Raw genomic sequence first — 25,343 nt, forward strand, 5'->3', positions numbered from 1 at the left:
AGTAGACTGTTAGGTTTGGAGTAGGGTTAGTGTAAGTAGACATGTACTTGCAAAGATTCTTATAGTCAGTTAAAAGTCTGTTGAAGGAGCAGTATCAGCAGATATTATGCAGACAGTCTACTAATACTCAAATAAGAATGTATTGCATTTTTTGTCAACAAAATGTGTAATAGGGATCATCAAAATAAAGTGTGTATATTTATTTAACTTCAATAATTGAGTGCACTTTTTCCTTCAAATTATTAGATAAATCACTTTAAAAGCCATGGTTTTGCTAACTTAGTCAAGTAATCGTTTTTTAAATAATACTTAATTTAATACATAATATGTGTGTATACAGTATGCAATGTGAATTTTTAATAATAGCCACTGAATAGGCCAAATACTTGATTTTACTTTTTAGTTTATTAGTGTACGCTCACAGATAATTTAAAACCTTTCAAAGAGCATTGTGTGAAGTCTTTCGACACAAGCATACTAGAAAACATACTAGATAACATATCCTTTATCTAGGGTCAACCCCATTGCATTAATTATAAAAACTGAAGGCTATTTTGAGCTAGAGTGTGCTGTAATTTTTCTAACAATAAATACAATCGTTTTCTCACAGATAACTTTTGAGAAGGGAAGCGCAGAAGGATGCTAAACGGATGCATCTTACATTTGTGTTCACCGACACTATCAAAAAAAGAGTTTGACTGCCTACACTGATCAATGCAAAAATAAAAAGTATACTTTGGTCTACACCAGGGATGTCCAAACTCGGTCCTGGAGGGCCGGTGTCCTGCTGAGTTTAGCTCCAACTAACAGCTGTCTAGTAACAGCTTGATAAGCTGCTTCAGGTGTTTTTGAATAGGGTTGGACCTAAACTCTCTAGGACACTGGCCCTCCAGGACCGAGTTAGGACACCCCTGGCCTACACTAAGCATATGCTTTGTGTAGTTCGTACATGTTTTTTGAATGGTGTTTGAAGTACTTAATTTGTCAACACTTAACCAGATATGAATACCCTGGACAAATATGTACCCTGGACTTCCTGCAGTTTTTGCATTTACAAATCCACTAGAGTGTGCCGTGTACATAGTTAAAAATCTCAAATACATTACTGTAGCACGTTTTGTCATACGTGTCATTTTTCGTAAGTCCATCAGAGGCTACCTTGTACATGTTTGCAAATATTAACATCATTCTCGTGCGCATCCGTGAGAGAAGCTTGTCAGCGTGCATAATATTTGAGCTTGATATCAACAGGCCCACCCATGGCCATCCCTAAACCCAACCGATAGGGTTTTCAAAAACAAACTAGATGAGAAAAGCTATCATAGCCATGTGCTTTTACCGCAACCACACGCTGCTTTTTTGGGGTTTTGTTTTACCTGGTTTCTGAAACCGTCCATCACTGAACTCAAACACTGGTCCACTCCACTCCCAAATCTGGTGCCATTCATGCTGAGGCACTTCGGAAAGGCACTCTAAAAGACCAGATTAGAAAAGACATATGTACTGAATAAAAATAAATACTATAATGGCATTCATTAAAGGTCTACATATTTTTTACATATATTTTTTAAAATACTAAATTTTATTTAATAATTTGTATCATTATTAAAATTTTTACTTTAATAATTATTATTATTATTATTATTATTATATTCTTTTTTAATTGTCCCTAAACAATCATGTGAAAATGCACTAGACCTAACTATATCTTTTTATTTATTTTTTTTATGGTACAGAAGTAGCCAGTTTCAATGACACCAGTTAGCACAAATGCTAATTCGAACACACATTAATAGTGGCTCCTCGATGCATAAAAATTACATCCAACATAATTACCCAATTTGTAAGAGAATTAAAAAAATGAAATGAAATAGGCTATATTTTTCCTACAATTAAGATTGTCCGCCGGGCAGGGTGGATTAATTTTTAGGCAGCCTGACTGGAAAACACAATAACCCCAAGACATCACATTAGCAAAGCAATCATTTTACACATAAAATGCAGACATCTGTACCCACGAGCACATATTTCTTGGTTCTTAAAAATGTGTCCCTGGGCACATTTTCATGTTGTTTAAAAACAACAACAACAACAACCCTAGTGAAGACAGCACAAACAATAGCCGTACATGTCAACAAATGCTTTCAATGCTTTTCAAAGATGTTTGTGCCGCTGATAAAAAGCACAGACATTTGGATAAGAATGAAACTTTTTAAGGGGATTTTATATTTGCGCATTTTGAGTTTGCTGTTTGTCTGTGGATGTACTCAAAAAAATAAAAAATAAAAAAAAACTTTAACGTCAGTGCTTCACTGACATACACTGCACAATTTTTATCCCCCTGTTAAATCCCTAACTTGGTCTGATACACCATCTGCTGACTGTAAAGATGCCCCCCCCCCCTCCCCTTAGTTGTCCTGTCAGGAAGCTGCGAGGAAGCAGACTTTGATTAAACTGGTTCCTGTTTCTTGTGTCTCCTCAGGGTTTGAAAGGAGATCCTGGACCTCAAGGCCTACCCGGTCTCAAAGGTGATAAAGTAAGTAACCCTGCAAGTTTGATAACATTTACAAACTATATTGCTCAGAGAGAGATGGAGGCTGTATGATCTTGGAGATGATTTTTTTCAGACCCTGAATTTTTTATACACAGAAAGCCACACAGTCTGTTTGTGAGTCATTCTTCGAAAACTGCCAGAAAATAAGCTAGATTTTTTTTTCTTCTTTTTTGGGAAAATCATTATAGCATTAAAAAGTAAAAAATGTCACCGCTAAACTTTGGCTGCTGGTTCATTTGGGTCTAAAAGGAGGGAAAAATGCGAGTTCTGCTGGGACACCTCCAGCCAAACATTGGCATTATTGGTGAAAGTATACTGGTTTTCAGTGGCAGATGCTACAACCCCCAACTCAGTAATGAATAAGTGGTGACAGCCTAGCAGAATATCAATAGGCATATGTATCAATATATCATTTATGACATTTGAAAATTCAAGCTGTTTTGTTTCTAGTCTGCGTAATGGGAATGAACAGGAAATGGACAAAAAAGTGTTTTAGAAATACCATTAAATCAAATTTCAAAATAAAAGGTGACCGTGCATATAGTGATATTCTGATTATTATTCATATATTCATTTTCCTTCGGCTTAGCCCTTTATTTATTAGGGGTCACCACAGTGGAATGAATTGTCAACTATTCCATCATATGTTTTATGCAGTGGATGTTTAACCTAGTTCTGGGAAACACCCACCATACACCCAATTGACTTATGGCGCATGTTTTTGGACTGTGAAACCGGAGCACCCTAAGGAAAACCCACACGAGCATGGGGAGAACATGCAAACTCCCCACAGAAATGCCAGAAAAGTTCAAATGAATTTTCCTCAACAGGGACGCTTTTAACTTATCAAACGTAATAGAAAAGAGGTAGGTAGTGCTGCCGCCTCACAGCAAGAAGGTCACAGATTTGAGCCTCGGCCAGGTCAGTAGGCATTTCTGTGTGGAGTTTGCATGTTCTCCCTGTGTTCGCGGCGGTTTCCTTCAGGTGCTCCGCTTTCCCCCACAAGTCCAAAGACATGGGGTATTGATGAATTGGGTAAGCCAAATTGCCCAAAGTGTATGTACTGTATGTGTGCAAATGAGTGTGTATGAGTTTCCCAGTGATGGGTTGCGGCTGGAAGGGCATTTGCTGCTTTAAACACATGCTGAATAAGTTGGCGGTTCATTCCTCTGTGGCGACCCCAGATTAATAAAGAGACTAAGCCGAAAATAAAATAAAAGGAATGAACAATTCTCAAATTATGAGTAAAAAGTAGCCCTTTTAATAGTCAGTAATAGCGCCTAGCTTACGCACTGCTTAATACGCACAAGAGAGCAATAGGCAAATATCTTTACATATGAAAAACTTTTAATATTAAGGATATATAGGATATAATAAGAATAGATATAGGATATAAATATAAAGGATTAAAATATTACAAAACATTATTTTCTAGCCTACATAAATATGAAAAATCACTGCTTTTATGTCTTCTTCATCTCGGGAGGCTTTTTCAGTTTATTTATAACAAAATGCTTTTGTATAATGTTATTATTATTAGCAGTATTATTTAAGATATCCATATTTATATTTGTTTTAGTAAAAACAAGCTTAGATTTGCCCACCTGTCAGGTTTTAGACCATATGGGGCATGGCAGGTGTATTTGGAAATAACTCAGTATTTTGACCACACTTGGTCATTATTGTTCATTTATTCGTTTGTTAGAAATTAGAACTGAATTTAGAAATATTTTTGAAACAAATCTTTGCGCTTAATAAACGAAATTAATTATTTATAGGCTGATTGATGTCTGTGCGTAAAGGTTTCCCTATCCATAAGCGAATGTGAAAATAGTTCCATTATCTCTCATTCTCACGCAGTAGATGCTCTGTTTAACAGTTTTCTGTTAAAAAACTGTCAACTGTTAACTGTTTGCTTGTGAAATGTAAATTTTTTCCACTTAGACTTACTTTGCGTCCTGTAAATAGCGAATGTGCTTTTGGTGCGACACAGCTGGGTCTTAAAGGGAATGGGAGATGAGACTCTAATTGGTTTATTCTCAAAACACACCTATAACTCATTAAGAAAATAAACTCAACCCTTTTAGACCATGCGCCTTGGCGCAAAGCACATTTTCCCATCCGTAAATTAGCAAAAATGCGTTCTGACACGCCCTGAAAGCGTTTGCGCCCTGCGCTTTGCGCTCTGTGCATGGACCGTCAATATAGAGCCCTAAGAAGTATTACACTGAGAAAGATTGATGCGTTTGAATGCATTTACGCATGTATGTGAAAACGTAGCATTCTGTACTGCATTTAGTTATTGTTTAAGGCCCTTTGTCAATTTTAGTCATCACACAGTAAACATCATCTTCTTATCAGTTACATGCAGTCTAAAAGATCTCTGGGTTATTGCATTTAACAATTTTGGACATCTTCTTGGATGCTTTTAATGATTCCAAACGGCATACTACATTGATAACGCTGCTTGTTCTGTATAATGCGATTTTTAGATTCTATGTGCAATTTCATTGGACAGGAAACACATGACTGATTTTTCTACTCGGCTAATCCCCATAGACCAGAAGAAATAAAGTAGTGATTGCAGGTTGAAGGAAAATAGTGAATTAAAAGCACAAAAAAAAAATGTACTCAAGGGAAGGTAAAAGTGTGAATTTTTACTACTTAGTAAAGTACTATTCCTGAGGAAAAAAATAATAATCTATTACAGTAATTTGATTATTTGTAATTTTACATCACTGATAATTAATTGGCCACTTTATACAATGCTCTTAATGCGGCAAAACCCTATAAAGCACCATGTACAACCAGTGTTCATGGAAACATGTTTAGATCCAATCATTGATCGTGTAGCTTTTATTGCTAGTGCTGAGTGTAGCAGGTATGAACACTTCTGTAAATCAGGCAAATGAAAAGCAGCTCAGTTTTGTCGGATGGAATCAATTTTAATATTGACAAGTCAGATACTATATGGAAATGGGAAACCTTAATGAATGCAAAACTGCAGTGCAACTCTGATTGCATATATGTAAAAGAAGCATTTCAGATTATGAGCAGGTTAAGCTCGCTTGCAGCATTCATTACATTTTGTCTATCACAGACCATGATATTAACTCATTAGTAAAATCAGCAGAAAGCCGTGTTTGTATTAAAGCTCTTTCGAAAGAAGTCTCTAGAGGAAGACATTATTGTGAGTTTCAAAGCAGCATTAGGAAGACATTATGCCTGGTTTCACAAACAGGACTTAGATTCAGTCAGGATTAATATAAATAAGGATATTTAAGCTTTTAGAAATTGAAATGTAAAAAAGTCAATGAAAAGTACATTACGTGTGCATTTTGTGAAAAAAACAATGACATATTTTAAGATGTCTGTGCAAGTTGTTTTTAGCAGCTCAGAAATGACATTTCCACTGAAACAAGCCGTTAGCCTTATCAGTGGAACTGGGGCAAATGTTTGTTAATGTTAATATTTAGCAAATTTTTATACTTAATTTTTTATACCTTTTATGCCTTTTTTGTTTTTAGTTTTAACATAAATTGCCCTGGTTATATGTATCCTTAAAACATGTTACTGATACACCAAAAGTCAAACATAAATAACTAAATATAATAGTGAGTGTGTGTGTTTATTTGTATTAGTTTAATGATTGTTTCTATGTTGATGTTTATATATATATATATATATATATATATATATATATATATATATATATATATATATATATGTATATATATATATATATGTATATATATATATATATGTATATATATATATATATATATATATATATATATATATATATATATATATATATATGTGTATATATATATATTAATACTTGGTCCTTTACACTGTGAAAACATGTTTAAAGATGTGAACCAAATATTTTCTTTGGATTATAAAAAATAAAAATAATCAATGAATAAATATACTTTTATTTTAGTTTGTTTTGTTTTTATTTATTTAATTGTATTTACTTATATAATTCAATTTTAATGTTTATTTATTTTATTTATCTAATTATGTATTTTATTTTATTTATTTATTTATTTATTTACCTTAGTTTAAATAAATTTTATGTATTATTTATTTATTTATTCAGTTTAATTTTATTGTGTTTTATTTTATTGTGTTTTATTATTTTCTTTAATTTTCTTTATTTTAATTTTTTTATTTAATTATATGTTTAATCATTTAATACATTAATTGCGTTGTATTGCATTTATTTTATTTTATTTTTTTAATTTAATTAAACTTTTCCAAGCAAGTCTAATTTTGTATAGTTTAGTTCTCATGTAAAAAAAATAGCAGTTTAATTAATGAATTAATTTGTTGTTGTTTTTTGGAGTGTTTACTTGAAGTGCGTGTGTATACAGTGGTAAATATGTAACAATTATTTTTACTTTAAACTTTCCTTTCATGGCATTTATTTGTACATTTCTGACCCACAATTGTTTCAAAGCACTTTCTATTCAGTTCATAACAACAGCATGCCTGTCCTGTACACAATTTCTGTTTGTTCTTCTCACACACATACAGTATTATTATTCCCTGTGGTATTGTCCACATGTCACACATACTGTTGACAGAAGATAAATCTCCTTTAATCCGTAACTTTCCTTTAAAAAATGCCTCCCAGAATTCCCAGACAGGCCTTCACAGCAGGAAAGATGATGTGACATGAGTGAAACAGAATGGAGAATATAGTTTCCTTCTCTGATATCTGATTGCCCAACACCCCCGTATACACACACACACATGCGCACACACCGCAGTGGGATTACTTTCCAAACAATAGATCAAATGCTAGTCTCTAATTAGCTGGCATATTAGCCGTTGTCTTTTACAGTATTGGCTTTCTTTGTTTGCCTGCTTTGCGCTCGTAATTGTCAATGCCGCGTTTTCAGGCCTTGAAGTTCTAATGAGCTCCTCTGAGTTGCGGCAGAGAATAAAACCAGCGCCTTTTTCATCTCATCTCGCAGTCAGACAGAAGGAGGGGAGGAAGACCGTTAGCTGGGATTGAAACTGACAGTCGGAAAGACACGTCATGCTCTTCAAACATAGAATGACTCAGAATATCTTCAAACGGGCCAGCTTTAGGTGTTCACAACTTTATACGCCTGCGAACTTTGATGTGGAGTTTCTCTGGATTTAAATTGAATCTGTGGAAGGCGCTGCCTGTTTTTGTCGAGGGGTTTCGACTTGAACTGACATCTCTGCTTGTATTCGTATAACCTTGAATATATGAAAGTCCTTCATTTAAGAGCGGATTTGGGATCATGCGGGTGTTTTATTCTTCCACATATGATTCATAAAGTGATTCTTAGTGGAACAGGTTTTTAATATGATGTTTTGGTCTTCCTGTACTCACTCTCATGTCGTTTTAAACATGGATGACTTACAGTGCATCTGGAAAGTATTCATAGCACTTCACTTTCCACATTTTTTTTTTTATTTATGTACAGCCGTATTCCAAAATGGATTCAATTAATTTATTTCCTCAATTCTACACATAATACTCCATAATGACAATGCGGAAAAATATATATATATATATTTTAATTGTTGCAAATTTATATATATATATATATATATATATATATATATATATATATATATATATATATATATATATATATATATATATATATATATATATATAGTAGGTAAGAGTTCAAAGTGGCTATTCCCGCCGGGGCTTATACCGCCGCCGTTTGAAATTGCTGCCGCTCTGTTTTTTGTGTATGACCGCAGTTTGTGAATGAGCCACCAGGGGGCACAAAGGGATGGGAAATAGCGAAATAGCCTATACAGCAGCTTTAAATATGTTACTGTGCTTTTAATGAGATTAATATATATATATATATATATATATATATATATATATATATATATATATATATATATATATATATATATTAATCTCATTAAATATATATATATATATGTATATATATATATAAATATGTATATATATATATATATATATATATATATATATATATATATATATATATATATATATATATATGTATAACTACAATTTTAAAGTCACTGCAGTCTCCATGAAAAACACTGAATATTTGTTCACACGACTTTTGAGAACTGCATCTTGTACCCTAAAGTTTTTGCTTCAAAATGATGTTGAAATCATCATGCATACATAATGCATAATACTGTAATCATCCCTCTTAATTTGACCATTTCTCTGTTGCAGGGAGATCCAGGTCTGCCGGGTCCAGGAACACTGTCTGTAAGTACAGTATCTACATTCACCCTACAACTACTGTACACTGCATTTTTCACAGCTCAGCATGAAACTGACTCTCTTTAAACAATTCCTACAAAACATGATCTGCATTTAACTCAACATTTGAGATTTATGGAGAGACTTTGCTGAGGTTTCAGTGGATGATTAACATTTCTGTTTGAGTAACTGAGTGTTATGTTACATGAATCTTTTTAGAAAAGGAAAGACAACAGTTTTTTTTTTTATTAAGTGCACATTCAGCTCAATTCAAATGTGTCCAGTCACCTTTATCTATAAAAGGCTTTTGTTTATAAGTTAAACTACAGTTAAAGTCAGAATTATTAGCCCCTCTGAATTATTATTTTCCCTGTTTATTTTTTCCCCAATTTCTGTTTAATAGAGAGATTTTTTCCAACATATTTCTAAGCACAATAGTTTTAATAACTCATTTCTAATAATTGATTTATTTTATCTTTGCTATGATGACAGTACTAGGAGGGTTAGGGTAATTATTCAAGTTATTTTATAACGATGGTTTGTTCTGTAGACTATCAAAAAAGTATATAGCTTAAAGGGGCCAATAATTTTGACCCTAAAATGGCTTTTAAAAAATGAAAAACTGGTTTCATTCTAGCCGAAATAAAACAAATAAGAATTTCTCCAGAAGAAAAGATATTATCAGACATACTGTAAAAATGTCCTTGCTCTGCTAAACATCATTTGGGTAATATTAAAAACAGAAAAAAAAAATCAAAGGGGGGCTAATAATTCTGACTAACTGTATGTTGTTGCACAGTAAGAGAATGTGAAATATCTTTGAATTAATGATTCAACCTTCATCAAATTTAATAATAGTTTATTCAAATTCAAATTCTGCTGTCGTTTTTTGAAACTAATTAGTTTTAGTGTTGATAAAGATGCTTTAAATGTGGTAAAATTCTTATCAGTTATAAAACAAATTTGTTGTCTTATTTAGTGCTGATTAATGCCAAAAACAGTATTATTATCCAGCTCAATTCAGTCTGATATAATACGGGATAATGCACATCAAATTGTTTGTTATTGCAACAAATACACACAAAGTATTGATTTGACTCAAAATATTATACTGAACTCAAAGCTGACATAATTTTTAGTATTATGGTACAATCATACCACTTATTACATGCATTTTCACCATGTAAATAGTTATAGCAAGGATTTGAAATGAAACTGTTTTAAAGTTCTGTTATTTTACCTTATTACAGTGTCAAAATCGTCTTAGAAAGAAAATGAACATGGCAACAATATCACAGTGGTATTATTACTGAAGCCTTTCAATTTCATTTCCAGAAGAATCAATAATTTTAACAGACTTGCAGATGTATAAAACAAGAGAGTGGAATCAGCAAAACCAGGCTGACATAATTAGAAACTTGAACACAGAAATTGATTTAAGTTTTAATAATTTATTAGTGCATCAAACGCAAAGCTTTAGCAAAGAAAAGTGTCTGATAATACTGAGTGTTTAAAATGTGTATACGTCTCTTTTAAACAAAAACCAAGCAATGCAAATTATTGAAATAAAATTGCTACCTTGTTGGTGTTTGATTTAATGCCATTTTAATCCTAAAATTCAAATTTAATCCTGAAATCTTGCATTTATTTTATATATGCTTTCCCAATCAAAGTTAGCACAGATGTTCAGCAGGGAGACTATTTAAATTGATCAAAAGTGGCAGTAAATGCAATTATAATGTTATGAAAGTTTTCTTTTGCAAATGCTGTTCTTAGGAACTTGCAATCCATTAAATAATCCTGAAAAAAGGACAAAAATATTAAGCAACTGTTTTCAGTATTATTAATAAGACTTTTTAAATAAAAGTAAATTTTTAAATAATAATATTTCAATTTTGAGTAACTGGTAGTGGATACAAATATGTTCAAGTTCAGTGTAATTTTGTCTTCTGTTGTTCACAGACTAATTACTTTGATCAAAGTGATACTGGGAACACTTTATAAAAACTGCACACTATAAATAATTTATTAAGCATTAGTAAATCATCTTTTATTTTATTTAATTTGTTTACCTGAGCCTTATTATTTGTCATTTATATAGGTTTTACAAGGCATAAATATTCCTCACTTTAAATTAGGCCACAAAACTGCATAAGGATGTGTTAATAAAGCATTTATCAACATAAAAAAAGTAACTTTTACTACAATTTTTTCAAAATAAATATTCATCAGGATAAAGTAACCATTACTATATGCCTGACTAATAAGATGTATAAATATTCATCTGGATAGTTTATTAATCATTTGTTTACTGTTTGAAAATGACATTAAAAATGTTTAACTACTCTTGAATACCTAGTTTTTAATTTATGCAATGCTTAATTTAGTGCAAAATGAATCATTAACAAAGTGAATACACAATCTGTAAGCACACTACACTGTAAAACCCAAAAAGTTAAGGTAACTCAAACCATTTTAAGAAAACCGATTGCAACAAACTATTTGAGTTCAAAAACTTGTCTTATACTGTGAACTTACTCCATTTACGTATTTAATTAACCTTTTACCTTCAACGCTGAGTTCAAAACTTTTTTTCAAATAAGTAGAATTATCTTTTTGTAAATTTGAGTCAACCACTCATTTAATTGTTACAAATTTGAATGTCTGGTTTTACCGTGTATAAATGTGCTTGGGTCAAGAACACAGCATTTGTAGTCGTAGTTACAAACTGCTTACTAATGTCTATTAATGTAGAGTTAGTGCTTATCAAATGATGAATTACTATTTGCTTAATAAACAATTAATCGTGTGCAGTTTATATAAAGTGTCACCAAATAATTCTAAAATAAAATGCATTACAGTTTCCACAAATGCAGGTTTAGGATTCTGTAAAGATGCAAAACATTTTGCCTTAACATCATAAGAATAATTTACATTTTTAAATATTTCCATATATAACCCCAAATCATCAAGTTGGAACAGTATGAAAAATTCAAATAAATTTATCCTCAAAAATACCTGAAATTACTGATTCACCTGACCACAGTACACGTTTCCACTGTGTGATGGTCCATACTTGCTAGATAAGGGATACTGCGTCGTAATTTCACAGTATTAACAGATAACAAGACTCAGCCAAGTCTGTGTGTTTGTGTGCTGTATATATGGTCCATGTAATCAGTCTTTGAGCAGCTCCCAGCTGTGTGTGTAATCAAAGAAGAACCAGAACAGGTGTAAGTGTGTGGTGCATGACAGGATTTGTAGTTCCTTTGGTGGCAGATTTTCCAGCTGTATGGACTAGATCGCTTGTGATTGTAACATCCATAATGTTCCAGCTTTTGTCGGATTTGTTTTCAGTTATTATATTATATTATATTATATTATATTATATTATATTATATTATATTATATTATATTATATTATATTCTATTATATTATATTATATTATATTATATTATATTATATCATATCATATTATATCATATTATATTATATATTTTGCCATAGTAATAGCAGTTTTGTAATGACTTGGAAACTGCTTTCGCTCTCTTTACCTTACAACTAAACCAAATATAAAGGCTAGACAACACATGCTCAGTCAGGGGCGACCAACACCTTTGTGGACAGACTGTGGAGGCTAAACATGTCCTACAAACAGGGATCTATGTAATAAATCCACACATCGTATGAAAGACATGTTCAGACAAAAAAAAAAAAAAATTGGGATGCATGTTCTTTGTTTATGAGGATAAACTGCTTCAGTCCTGTCCCTTTATGTAACCTAAACAGAGGACTGTAACCCCAACAGCACTATATCAGGACATAACAGTTATTTACTCAGGCTAATTTTACATTTTATGAGGACAAGCAGGAATACCAGGGATGGAAGCGTGAGAGCCGACAACACGTTCATACCGTCACTCCCTCCTGTAGTCAAGTTGTAAATCGTGCAGGACCAACACATTTTTAACAGGCTTTAGTGGAGGATGTTCTTTGTAAAGACAAATAGCATATATCTCCTTGTCAATGTTGAGGTTTTTATTTCATGCATGTTTCATAGTTTGTTTATTTGTTTTTTGAGTTTTATTCAATTGTGGATGTTGGCTTTTTCGCATCTGATGCTCTGTCAAGTGGTAAATTCTGTCATGTGGCTGAAGTGGCCAAAGTTATTGCACAGACATACTGTAATGATTGATTTGATGCATGTTTCAGTTTTATTTTATGGTAAATTAGGTTGTGGTTGTTTGTGTTTTGACATCTGTTGCTTTTGATTGCTCACTCAAGCCATGTCATGTACACAGGTGATTTTGTTTTTGTCCTGTTAAAAAAACAAACTCATCCATACGTTCACGTTCACATACAAACCCTATGAAGCGTCAAGAGCAAGCCAACCCAGGAGGCACCTCTATCCAAATAACTTCAAGAAACATGTCAAAGATACAAATCGATGTCAGTTGACTACCTTGATGTTAAAATGACATCAAACATTGGATAGACACAAAAAGAATTAACAAATGGTGAATTAACCATATAATATTAAAAAGATGGCAAAATAATGAAATCCCTCTAATATAAAAAGAAGAGATAAGTCAAAGAATAAATAGGTTGAACTAATAGACAAATGATGTTTGTGGTTATAGGGTGGGGAAAATAATAAGCTTGTGCTTAATCCTGCTCCACTTTGACCATGAAGTAATGTATTTTGTATTTTTTTAAAAAGTTTTAATTGTGGCGAAGCGGTGGTGCAGTGGGTAGCACGTTCGCCTCACAGCAAGAAGGATGCTGGTTCGAGCCCCGGCTGGGTCAGTTGGCATTTCTCTGTGGAGTTTGCATGTTCTCCCCGTGTTCGCGTGGGTTTCCTCTGGGTGCTTCGGTTTCCACAGTCCAAAGACATGTGGTACAGGTGAATTGGGTATGCTAAAAATGACCTTAGTGTATGCGTGTGTGAAGAAATTTGTATGGATGTTTCCCAGTGATGGTTTGCGGCCGGAAGGGCATCCGCTGCGCAAAATATATGCTGGATAAGTTGACGGTTTATTCCGCTGTGGCGACCCCAGATTAATAAAGGGACTAAGTCGAAAAGAAAATAGATAAATTAATGTTTTAATTGTATGATTTTTATTTTTATTATTTTTTTTTTCAAAATAAATAAATGAATAAATAAATAAAATCAACATTGGTGTCAACTTTTTAAAATTGATTACAGGAGCGTTTTTAACGGCAATTTTAGATGTCAATTTGATCTCATCTTAACATCATTGACATTGCACTGTAGTTTACACATTTTAGGAATGCAAAATCCAGTGTAAATTAATTATTAAAACTTTAAGATGAATAACAATTTTTGTATTTTCATTTTGGTGTTTCAAAAGGCTTCAGTGTGTGGATGTCAAATGGACGAAAATGCTTTGACATCAAATCAATTTTGATTTTGATTTTGAAGGTGCCTGCGAGGAAAGCAATAGGTGGCGATATACTGGAAAAATCTGAAGCCTCAAAAAAGCATTAAAATTGGTTCTGATTGGCTATCAGCATAGCGCACCAAGAAAGAGTATACAGTGCATGCTATCAGTAGACAGTATTTTACAAACCCCATTAGCACAGTTATTAGCAGAAGTGTTTTAATTATATCAGGCATTTCGCAGACACGCATTTTGTAAGCAACAGAGATTGCTGCGCACACTCAAACATAACTTAAAGAAAATGACAAGCCAAAAACATGGCTACACATACCTGGGAGTTTTTTAAAATCTTCCTTCAGACAGCAGTTTTAGTGAAGCTTATTCATAAACTACTTTCGGGAGGATCACGTGCCGGTCTCCCATTAGCTAATAATGATCCCCCAATCATATGTTACCTAAGCTACTATAAATAAATATTAAAGTCTTCATTCCACATTTATTGTCTGGAAGATGCCCCCCCCCTTCACCTTTTTTTTCTCATAGATTGAGCGGCACGGCGGCCCAGTGGTTAGCACTGTTAACCCCACCGCAAGAACACTGCCAGCCCTGGTCCTTTGGTTTGTATTTTCCCCCCGTGTCTGCGTGGGTTTCCCCCGGGTTCTCCGGTTTTCTCCCACCATCCAAAAATATGCATAATACATAACAGACCAAGCAAAACAGGCACTTTGTCTAGCTCCCTTCCTTCCCAAAGTAGTTTACTTTAGCCACTTCAGCCGGTGAGTTTTTGAGATCTGCCTTTGCTCAAGAATGCTGGGTTTGAGGATCCCTTGAACTCACGCCTCTCTTCCGGGACAGCATGCCAAACAAGCTTATGATAAATCATTAGCTAAGTGTAAATTCTTGAAACATTTTTGGTTTCAGTGAATCATTACCGCATTAAACAACAAACCAAAACTGTTATTTTGAAAATGCTGTTATTGATGTTAATTGGGTCTGAGATAAAAGGGACAGTTCACCTAAAAATAAAAAAATTTACTCACCGATTATTGACCCTCAAGTGGTACTGAAAACCAGAAACCACTGATACCCATTGTAGGAAAAAAGTACTATGGAGGTAAATTGCTACTGGTGTCCAACTTTTTTTTAAATATCTTCTTTTGCGTTCAAAAAGACACCAAACATACTTGGAACAAGTGAAGAAAAGTAATGACAGAATAACATTTTTTTGAGTGAACTGTCCCTTTAGACTCTTGATTTTTGATTATTTTGAATGTTTGATTTTATCCATTTTTGATATAGATTTTTTTGTGTGTGTGGATCCTGGCGTTTTCGCTATCTGTCGCTTTTCTTTACAACCTTTAACATCACATGTTGCTTCTCCACAGTTACATTGTGACAGCTTTAGGAGCTTTTCAAGCTTTTGTTCTCTGACTTTCACCACACACTCGGAATGAATGGCTATTTTTGCAGCTGTTTCTGAGACGTGTCAGTGTTTCGAGGATGGCAGGTGAAAGATGAAACCCATGCTGTTTTACTCTGCATCTGAAAGCCTGTCGGTGTGTGTGTGTCTTGTAAATGGTCATGTGGTTTGTCCTTTCAGTAGGTCATGTACTGTAAAGATATCAGTGTTCCTGACCTTTGTTAACAGCTGAAGTTAATTGCCGTCTTTGTTCGATGACATGCGTGATGATTTCTCTTCTGCTTTCTCCTGTAGGTTGAAAAGCAAGCTCAAAAAGGAGATCAGGTATAAACACGCATTTTATTTGTGTGTTCTGAAAGAGATCTAGTTAGCATGTAGCAATGTCCATTTAGATTTTTATTTCATTATTATGAATAGATAATGTTCTAAAAGAAATAATTTAACCATCATTAATGTATGAAATTGATTTAAATACACCCACAGACACGCACTTTAATTCCAACAACTCACACCACTACTACTACTTCTGTTCTCTAACATTAATATATATATACTGACATACAAAATATAAACACATCAATAATAGAAAGTTGTTTTTTCCAAAAGTAAATGTAGTTGGTATAGATGTTTTACACAACAAAATACAAAAAGCATACCAAAGAAACACAAAACACCTTTAAATGCAAAACATGTGTAAGCAATATTTAAACAAACAAAAAAGGATGCTTTGTTTGACAAGGCAAAATATAAATGAGATCAAAGAAAATGTGGGAAAGTTGTAAGAATTGTAACTATTGGTCAATATTTTTTTTCTAAGTTATTTAATATTATTTTACTGTAAGATAATAATAAACTAGTTATTTTACAGTTTTACCCCTTTACTTTGAAATTTGCCATTAACCATTTAGTAGTTTTATTTATTGTTAATCATGATTTTATTTTTATTTTTATTTTATTTTATTTTATTTTATTTTATTTTATTTTATTTTATTTTATTTTTTATTTTATTACAATTCAGACAAATTATTATGTACAATCTTGGTTTTTTGTTAGTAAGTATTTTATTTTATTTTATTTTATTAACCATTCAGACATCTTAATATGTACAATCTTGATTTTTATCATTAATTTTTACTTTATTTTATTTTATTAAGCAAGCTGACATCTAAATATGCACAATCTTGTTTTTATTATGAATCGGCATTTAATTTAGTTTATTTCATTTTATTTTTATTTTTATTTTATTTTTTATTTTTTAATAACCATTCAGACGTTTCAATATGAACAATCTTGTTTTTAATATTATTATATAATAAGAATTTAATTTAATTTTATTTTATTACTCATGCAGACATCTTATGTACACAATATGTACAATTTAGTTTTTATTGTTGATTGGTATTTTATTTCATTTTATTTTATTTCATTTAATGTTGTTTTATTAACCATTTAGATGTTTAATATGTACTATCTTGTTTTTCATTATTAATTGGTATTTTATTTTAATCATATTAACATGTATGCATGGTTAATAATCTTGTATTTATATTGTTAATTAGTATTTAATTATTTTATTAACATTGCAGACGTCTTTATTTAGTCTTGTTTTTTATTATTAATCAGTAATTTTATTTTATTTTATACTTATGTTGTCTGCATGGTTAATAATCTGTATTTTCTTTATTTTATTTTAATAACCATGCAGACATCTTAATATGTACAATCTTGTCTTAAATCTACTTTTTTGTGTGTGTGCAGGGTCCCTCAGGAACTCCTGGAGAAAAGGTAGGCATCAACATCTTCAACGTTTTTTTTTTCTTCTTGAATTTAATTAATCATTTTGTTTTTGCCTTCCTTAATGAAGTTCACCCGTGAGCTGTGAACATGTCGTTTGAACATCTGTCTCTCAGCACTTTATGAAGCGTCGACATGTAAACCCGTCCAGGCAGAGGCAGCTGCTGTGTGCTCATATTCACATTAATGTTGCTTCTGGATCTAATCACAATTTTGAAGCCAGTAATGACCACCGACAGGTGGAAGTCTATAGATTCTTATCCGCCCCTTTGGTTTCCTGAATTACTTGAAAAAAATGAAAACCCTAGGCCAGTATATACTATACAAGACAGTTTTGTGTATCAATAAGAGTTCTCCTAAAAAAACTGTTGAGATTTATAGCTTACAGTTATTCACAAATCTGCTAAGACAAAACGTTACCTTGGAATAAAACTCTTACAAATGCTTTTCTTAGATTTTGTTGTCTTGTTTCCAGTCCATACATGTACAAATTCTTAAATCAAAAAGCATTTTCTTTGTGTTTTAAAAAATATGTCAAAATCTAGAAAATACTTCTGGATTTTGGCATATTATTTGTTTTAACAAGACAGTATTTTTTGGATGTCTAGAAAATGTTTTTTTTATTCAAGATTTTCTTTTTTTAGACACTTGGATTAGAAATAAGACAAAAAAAAGTCTAAGTAAGAAAAGCATTTCATACAGTGAGAAAGTCAATAAGACTTACTACTTGTTACACAGTACTAGTAATAAGACATGCTTTTACATGGATTATTAACATTACTTTGTATTTAGATATACAATACAATACAATACAATACAATACAATACAATACAATACATTACAATACAATACAATATTTATTTAAAAAGCACATTAAAAAACAAAGAAAGTTGACCAAAGTGCTGTACATAGGACTACTAAAGACTGAGAAGAAATTGGTATGAAGGCATAAATCACTGTTTGAAAATTTATCTGGCATAAAAATGGAATGTTGGAAGATATGTTCAAATTCAGTGCAATTTTGGTTTTGTTTTGTTTTGCAAAGAATATTTATATTGATCAGACCTGTGTTTGTAATGTCATAAAACTTTTATAAATGCTGTTCTCCTGGTCTTTTTATTCTTTAAATAATCATAAAATTCCTGGTAGGTTCATAATACTATATTAATAGTGAAAATGCATCCTTAACCTCATAAGAATACATTAAACATTTTAAAATATTTACGTGGAAACAAGTTTTGTATTTTTTATATTATATTATATTATATTATATTATATTATATTATATTATATTATATTATATTATATTATATTATATTATATTATATTATATTATATTATTATATTATACTATATTTGAGAGAGTAATTGTTGTTTTGCTAGGACTTTTGAACATAAAATGTGTTGATTGTAGTTTATACTGCGTTCCCTCTTCTAAACCTTTCACATCTAAACCAAATGCCAGCATGCTTATGACCAATGCACACATTTATTGGCTGTTATGTAGTGATCTATTCATATAAAGCATGATTTTTAAATGATTATTATTTTGCGATACTCAAAAGCTTTACAAAAATGAATTGCTTTCAAATCCCAAGCGTTTTCCAAGGAATTACAGGAATTTCCGTTTGCAGTTTTTGACAATATATTGACGTGGTTCATTTGATCATTTTTATTTCTTAAAAAGGTTACGTTTAACCCTTTTACTGCCTGATATGATTGACCATGTTTTGACAGTTTTAAATAATGACTGTTAAAGTCATTTAAAGAATGACTGTTTTAAAAAATGGTTTACACAATTTACAAAAATCAAATAAACATAATTCTGTTGCTCTTGACTTAGGTTTTATTGTAAAACAAAAAAACAAGAAAACATGTTAAATAAAAATCTGAAATATTTTATGGTACACTTCATTAATGGTTTCGTATTCAAACATGTTTTATTTTGATAATGTTTTTAAATAAATAAGATCTTACCATTCATAATTTTAAATTTTTTATAGTATATGTATTAATTACTTTTACCATAAACCGACATATCAACCATTTAGTAGAGATTGATCTTTTAGAAAGATGGGGCAGTTAAAAGTATTCGACTTCATTTAATGGTATTATGCTATCCATTAAATATTTCCGTGTGAACATTACATGCAGGCATGAACAGCTGTTACTTCTTACCCGACTGGTTAATGAAGTTCTTCAACAGTTCTAATACCACTGTGATTAAGACGATACCTTTTTAAAAGCTCATTATCATCAAGTGCTTCTAAAATGTTTATGTTTCAAGCCAGATTGCCAGCAACAGCCATATTAGGATAGTTTTTATTTGGGTCAGTTTTTTTTTTTATTTCCCAAATTTAGGATTTTCAAGCCCATATTTTCCCAAAGATTTTCTCCTAAATCGATGATGGCTACGTTTTGTCTTAAGATGTTTTGAAAATGGAGACCCTGATCTTTTACCCATCTTCTCATTAGGGAGACGTGGGGCCACCCGGTCAACCAGGAGCTCCAGGGAAAGAGGGCAAAAGGGTGAGTAAACCGGAGCAAATTGCCACTTGTGTGGGCTGGATCCATGTTGCGTACAATGTGTTTGTGTGACCAACCTTCCGGAGTGACCTGAAAGCAGCTGGAATGAGCTCTGTGTGGGCCCGGTCTCTTGGGAATATCTCGGAATATTCAACTGTCAGGTCGCTTGGAGACTGACAGCACTTACAATATGGCCGACTCAAGCAAGAAGCAATCTCAAGGGTGATTTATGGTTCAATCATGACATGCATGAATGTATTGAGAAACCGATACTGTTTCATTATTGATTTTATCCTTTATTTCTCAATGCAACCCAGCCATGGGTTAAATTGTTGCCCTGCTTACGGCATAAAACCTTTATGTGAAATTTGACTGCCTGCGACAAATTGCGGTTGCACGTTCCGCTTATTTGAATTAGCTAATCCGCTGAGCCATTTCACTGGAGGCGCGCTAACACCTGTTAACGCAAATGTTATCTCGGCTCCTCGAGTGGTTAATGGTCCTAAATGCTGTACAGTTGTTTCTCCACTCCCTGGAATGTGATAAAAAGTATTAAAAATGCATGCCACTTAGATGGAGGAGAATACTTGTGTCCGCCGCAGGGACCGTGGGCACAGCATTAAGCCCATTCAACAGAATGAATGAATATTTATTATCCTCTGCAGTGGCGTTCACTGGAGTGTTATCATGATACTGTTAGGTATTTTCAGCTGAGTGATGGATTGAGTGATGCACCGTGCCATAGACATCTGGATTTGGTCCACAATGGTTGGAAGCATTTCCACTCAGAGTGGCAGAACAGTTGCGTGTTGAAGTCTATTACCAGAGAATTAATTTACCAGAAATATAAAAAGAAAGAATTTTTTTTTACCTTATTAATATATACTTCAATATTCTTATATATTTTAATAATATTTATGTGAAAAAGTTATAGGCAAACATTAAATCTCTTTTTGCCTATGGTATAATGGATATATGTGACTCTTCGTGACAAAACCAGTCATAAGTGCACATTTCTTTGTCAATTTTTTTTTTTTTTAATTGAGATTTCTTTATTTTATCAATTGATGTAGGGTTTTTTTAGGATGAGGGGTTAGGTTAGAGTTTGAATTATTTTGGTTTTATTGTTTAAGATATGTGAAAGAATGTTGGAGATAGACAGTTTGTCCTGGTTTGAGCGGCATTTCTTCCAGTTTTGTTAGCAATATTGTCTGAATTTATGGAATTGTGATCATTAAAAGGTACAGATTGGTTTTAATCCATTATCCCATTTCATCTGGAATGGACTTCAGTGGTGGTAGTATTCATTTTCAGCATGATAATGATCCGCTAATTACAGGGATATCTTATTTGGAGAAAGAAAAAGGCTCATGAAACAGACAGTCATGAAATGGTCTTCACAGGGTCCAAACCTGAATTAAACTTTAAACATAAAGAAGAACTCTGGAAAGTGCTAAGAGAAGCCTGATATTACACAGCACATTATTCCCTGTCAGGACAATTTGAACAAAACAGTTCAAGCTGTGCTTAATACCAAGGGAAGCCACATTAAACATAGAATATTGCTTGAAGAGGAAATGTCGTGCTGTCGCTGTTTTTTTGTACATATTTCCTATTTTTTTCTGTTCGTTTGATAAAGAGAGTGATTGATTGTATGTTGTGCCAAAGTCTTAGGCCAACAAAGTCTGTGTATAGTGCTTAGGGCGTTTGCACAGGACTGTATATAAGATAAAAAATAAACATCTGTTTAAGTTTCTTTTTATATGAAATTTTTTTTCAATAATTGATTTATTCAAGTATTTATTTAATCTCAGAATGTGTTAAGTAATATACTTTTGTGTTGCAAAGCAATGACTAAATCACACACAAAAAATGTTTTACAAAATCCATTCATCCCACTTTAGCTGGAAAATGTTAATGAAATAATACATTTTTTTATCCATCAATCCTAATTTTGCTGGTGCAAAATACATCTCTGTATCCATCCACATTTTGCTTTGTCATTGTTTTTTTTTTGTATATTTGTTTTTTTTTTTTCCATTACATCCATCCATAAATCCATCCTTCTTTCATACCTTTATCTTTTAGTTCCTCCATGTATCTTAATTTTGCTGGAGATCTTGAACTAATTTATTTGTAATGTGCATATAAATCATACAACGTGCAGGATTAATGCATCCATTATTTCCTACATTTTCTTGCATTTCATCAATCCATCAATCATTTAATCAATTCTTTACTTTGTCTGTCTGTCCATCCATCTGTCCATATAAAGTTAAAGTCATAAAACAGGTTGTGCAAGATTCATCTATTGAAATGAACAAAATAATTCTGAATGGAAGGAATAAAGTAGTTGTGCAAGATCAATGAACGTAAAACTGTGTGAAAGTTGTGTAATCTGGCCTGAAACGCTCTCAAACCGGCGCTGGGCCAGCACATACATCCTTATTGTTGAGCCATGATATTATTAATCTGACATACCCAAAAGTTTTGCATATGGGTCTTATTCACAGTTCAGTCTACTCTGGCACAGAACCAGCCGGAAGAACCAGGAAGAGCCTGTCTGACTGAAATGTAAAATGTTGTCAAATTTGACAGCAAATTTTGATTTAGTCTTAGTCTTTTAACTGAAATTCCATTTTAGTTCTAGTCAGATATTAGTCTTCTGAATCATTTTAGTTTTGCCTAGTTTTAGTTGACTAAATTTCACAAGATTTTTGATGTTCTATAGATATAGCTGACAAAAATTGATTTGGTTTAATCTAAGTGTAATTTAATTAAAATATTTTATACATTTATTTATACAAAATATTCTAACCTAAAATTAAATAAAACAGTCTTATTAAAACATGGAATACAGCTTTTTCTTTGAAGACCAAAAATTAGATATGCATTGATTATTTATATTATAAGCAATTTGTCAAATAATGTGTCTGCAATCAATTCACATGTAAAAATAGTAGCCTATTGAAAAGCAGAAATGAAGCACACTTTATTTCAGTGAGGTAAACTACTAGTCTTTTTAAACAGACTGTCAAACAATTTCACACCTCACTCATCACACAACAAGTTTAATTCTGATTGGATATTATCTCTTCATTTTTATTTAGTTTCGTCTCATTTTCATCAGTAGAAACTAGTTTGCATGAAAATTATGACAAAGTTTTTAGTCAACGAAATAAACACTGATTGTCAGTCCAAAATTCAGTAATAATTAACAGTTATAAGTTGAAGACAAAATATTGTTTAACCATTTACTTGCAATCATGTTTATTCATTTTTACTTTCGGCTTAGTGTCTTACTTATCAGGGGTCACCACAGCGGAATGAACCACCAACTATTCCGGCATATGTTTTACAACGCAGATGCGCTTCCGGCTGCAACCCAGTACTGGAAAACATATATACAATTTCCCACTATGCCAAATTGGTTCATTCAATTCGCCTATAGTGCATGTCTTTGGACTCTTTGGGGGAAACCGGAGCACCTGGAGGAAACCCACACAAACACAGAGAGAACATGCAAACTCCACACAGAAATGCCAACTGGCCCAGCCGGTACTCGAACCAGCAACCTTCTTGCTTTGAGGTGACAGCAGGGCTTAATTTGTGCTCCTCAACTGCCCTCCTCCCTTGTCCGCTGTTCACTTTCACTTTTTTCAACGACTCCCCAATCCTCTTCACTTTGGTCCACGACACCCACTGGGCACTGGGACCCTGTGCTTCCTTTCATTCGTCCGACACCCCTCGGCCATCCACCGCACCAACTCCCACCCCGTCTCCTTTTTCATGCGCGATATCTCTCCATCGTCGTGTAACATGCCGGATCCGTTACCCCGATCTGTTCTGGGACCTCACAATTCACAAATTAAGCACTGGGCGACAGTCCTAACCCCTGACCCACCATGCCGCCATGATCATGTTTAGTCATATATTACAGACTGTCAATTTAAGATCAATAAACAATGAAAGGATTTGACTTTTTTTGTGTGTGAGTTATCCCTTTAGAGCAAATCGTGCTGTTAAGAACACATATTAGGCCGCTTCTACTGCCTCTCTTGGAGACACCAAAACAAGACTTGTACTTTTAAGGCACACTGACCCATACGCATTTTATATAGTCAGTTAAACATTTCATGAAACATTTTTTTTCTCTAAAACGAGCAGCATGTGTTTGTACCTTGACTTCCTGCGAATTAAAAAGGCCACTACAAGCATATGACCTTTCGTGGAAAATTCCGAACATAATGTCAGCTTCTACCAACATGATTCCTCTTTAATTGGCCGGTGTTACAGACAAAAGCTGTTTAGAAGCAGACGCTGAGTTCTAATGATCTTGTGGTCGGCACCCCACGAATTCATTAAATTCCCTGCGCTTGCTGGAAGGGATCGCCAGCGTTTGCCACCCACACAAGTTACAGTAGTTTGCCGCAGGACTGAATACTTTTTTTTTTTTTCATCGGCTGCCATTTAAATGAGTGTCAAGTATGTTGTTTTGTTGCAAAAGACACTATTTGGCCCTATAAATAACTTTGCTTTGATGACTGCAGGGTTGTGTGGTAGGGTTTCGGGGGGTTATATTTGGCGAGTCACATGCAGGCTGGGTAACTTGTTGAGCAGGACTGCAGCTCGGCAGTATTGGAGGTTATTTGGGGAACGGAGGGACTCTGGTCATTATTTAGTGGCCTTCTAGACGAAGACGAGCCTCTGCTGGCGAGAGACTCTCACCCAATTAGCAGATCTCATTTTCCACTCTACTATCAGTCATATGCAGAGCTGTCTTTGTGGAAGGGAGTTATTGTTTGCTTGTTTGTTTGTTTTTTACTGTTATTAGTTAGTAGTTTATACTTACCTTTAGTTGTGTGACACAGACCATAGAGTTATTGTAGCCTTCCAATCGTAAAGATTTATTTGTTTGATTATTTTTGGTGGCCAACTGTGAGGTTACATTATCCGCTTGTTAAGTGTGATGTCACGCGAAGCTGCTTTCGGGTCCAATCGCTCTATCAAAATGAATGGGTAGACTCAATAACTGGTAATAATAAACGTTTAAAAAGCGATGTAATATTTTTAAAAATCACGATCGCAATATATATTTAAGTGATAAATCTTTTATAAATTGTTAAAATTTGGATTTTTTGAATTTGGATATTAATCCTGTATTTGTTTATGAGTCATACTTAATGTTTCTCAATTAGCCAATTCCCATGTTTCACAGATTAAACAATTGAAACACCAATGACATCAATGTTACAGACATCAATGTAACATCAGTTTGTTGTTATATATAATGAAGTATGCATTGCCCTTGGCGTGACATCTCATTTGGCCATTACTGTATTTAGCATAAAATATTTACAAAAAAAACCTTATTTTTTTCAATGCAGAAAAAATC

The 25,343-nt window shown here is 33.0% G+C and overlaps 1 protein-coding gene across 4 annotated transcripts in view; it reads left to right on the forward strand.

Annotated features, from left to right (window-relative positions):
- The window catches only part of col19a1 (collagen, type XIX, alpha 1), a 306,597-nt gene that overhangs the window by 95,430 nt on the left and 185,824 nt on the right, over window positions 1-25,343 (forward strand). For all 4 annotated transcript variants that reach the window (NM_001442495.1, NM_001442496.1, XM_087278424.1 and 1 more), the window contains 5 exon segments: window positions 2,483-2,536; window positions 8,775-8,810; window positions 15,922-15,951; window positions 17,386-17,412; window positions 19,898-19,951. In NM_001442495.1, the coding sequence (NP_001429424.1) occupies window positions 2,483-2,536; window positions 8,775-8,810; window positions 15,922-15,951; window positions 17,386-17,412; window positions 19,898-19,951 (201 nt within the window).

Source organism: Danio rerio, chromosome 13, assembly GCF_052040795.2.
Source record: "Danio rerio strain M-AB ecotype USA chromosome 13, GRCz13ab, whole genome shotgun sequence".
In the NCBI taxonomy this organism is placed as follows: Eukaryota; Metazoa; Chordata; class Actinopteri; order Cypriniformes; family Danionidae; genus Danio; species Danio rerio.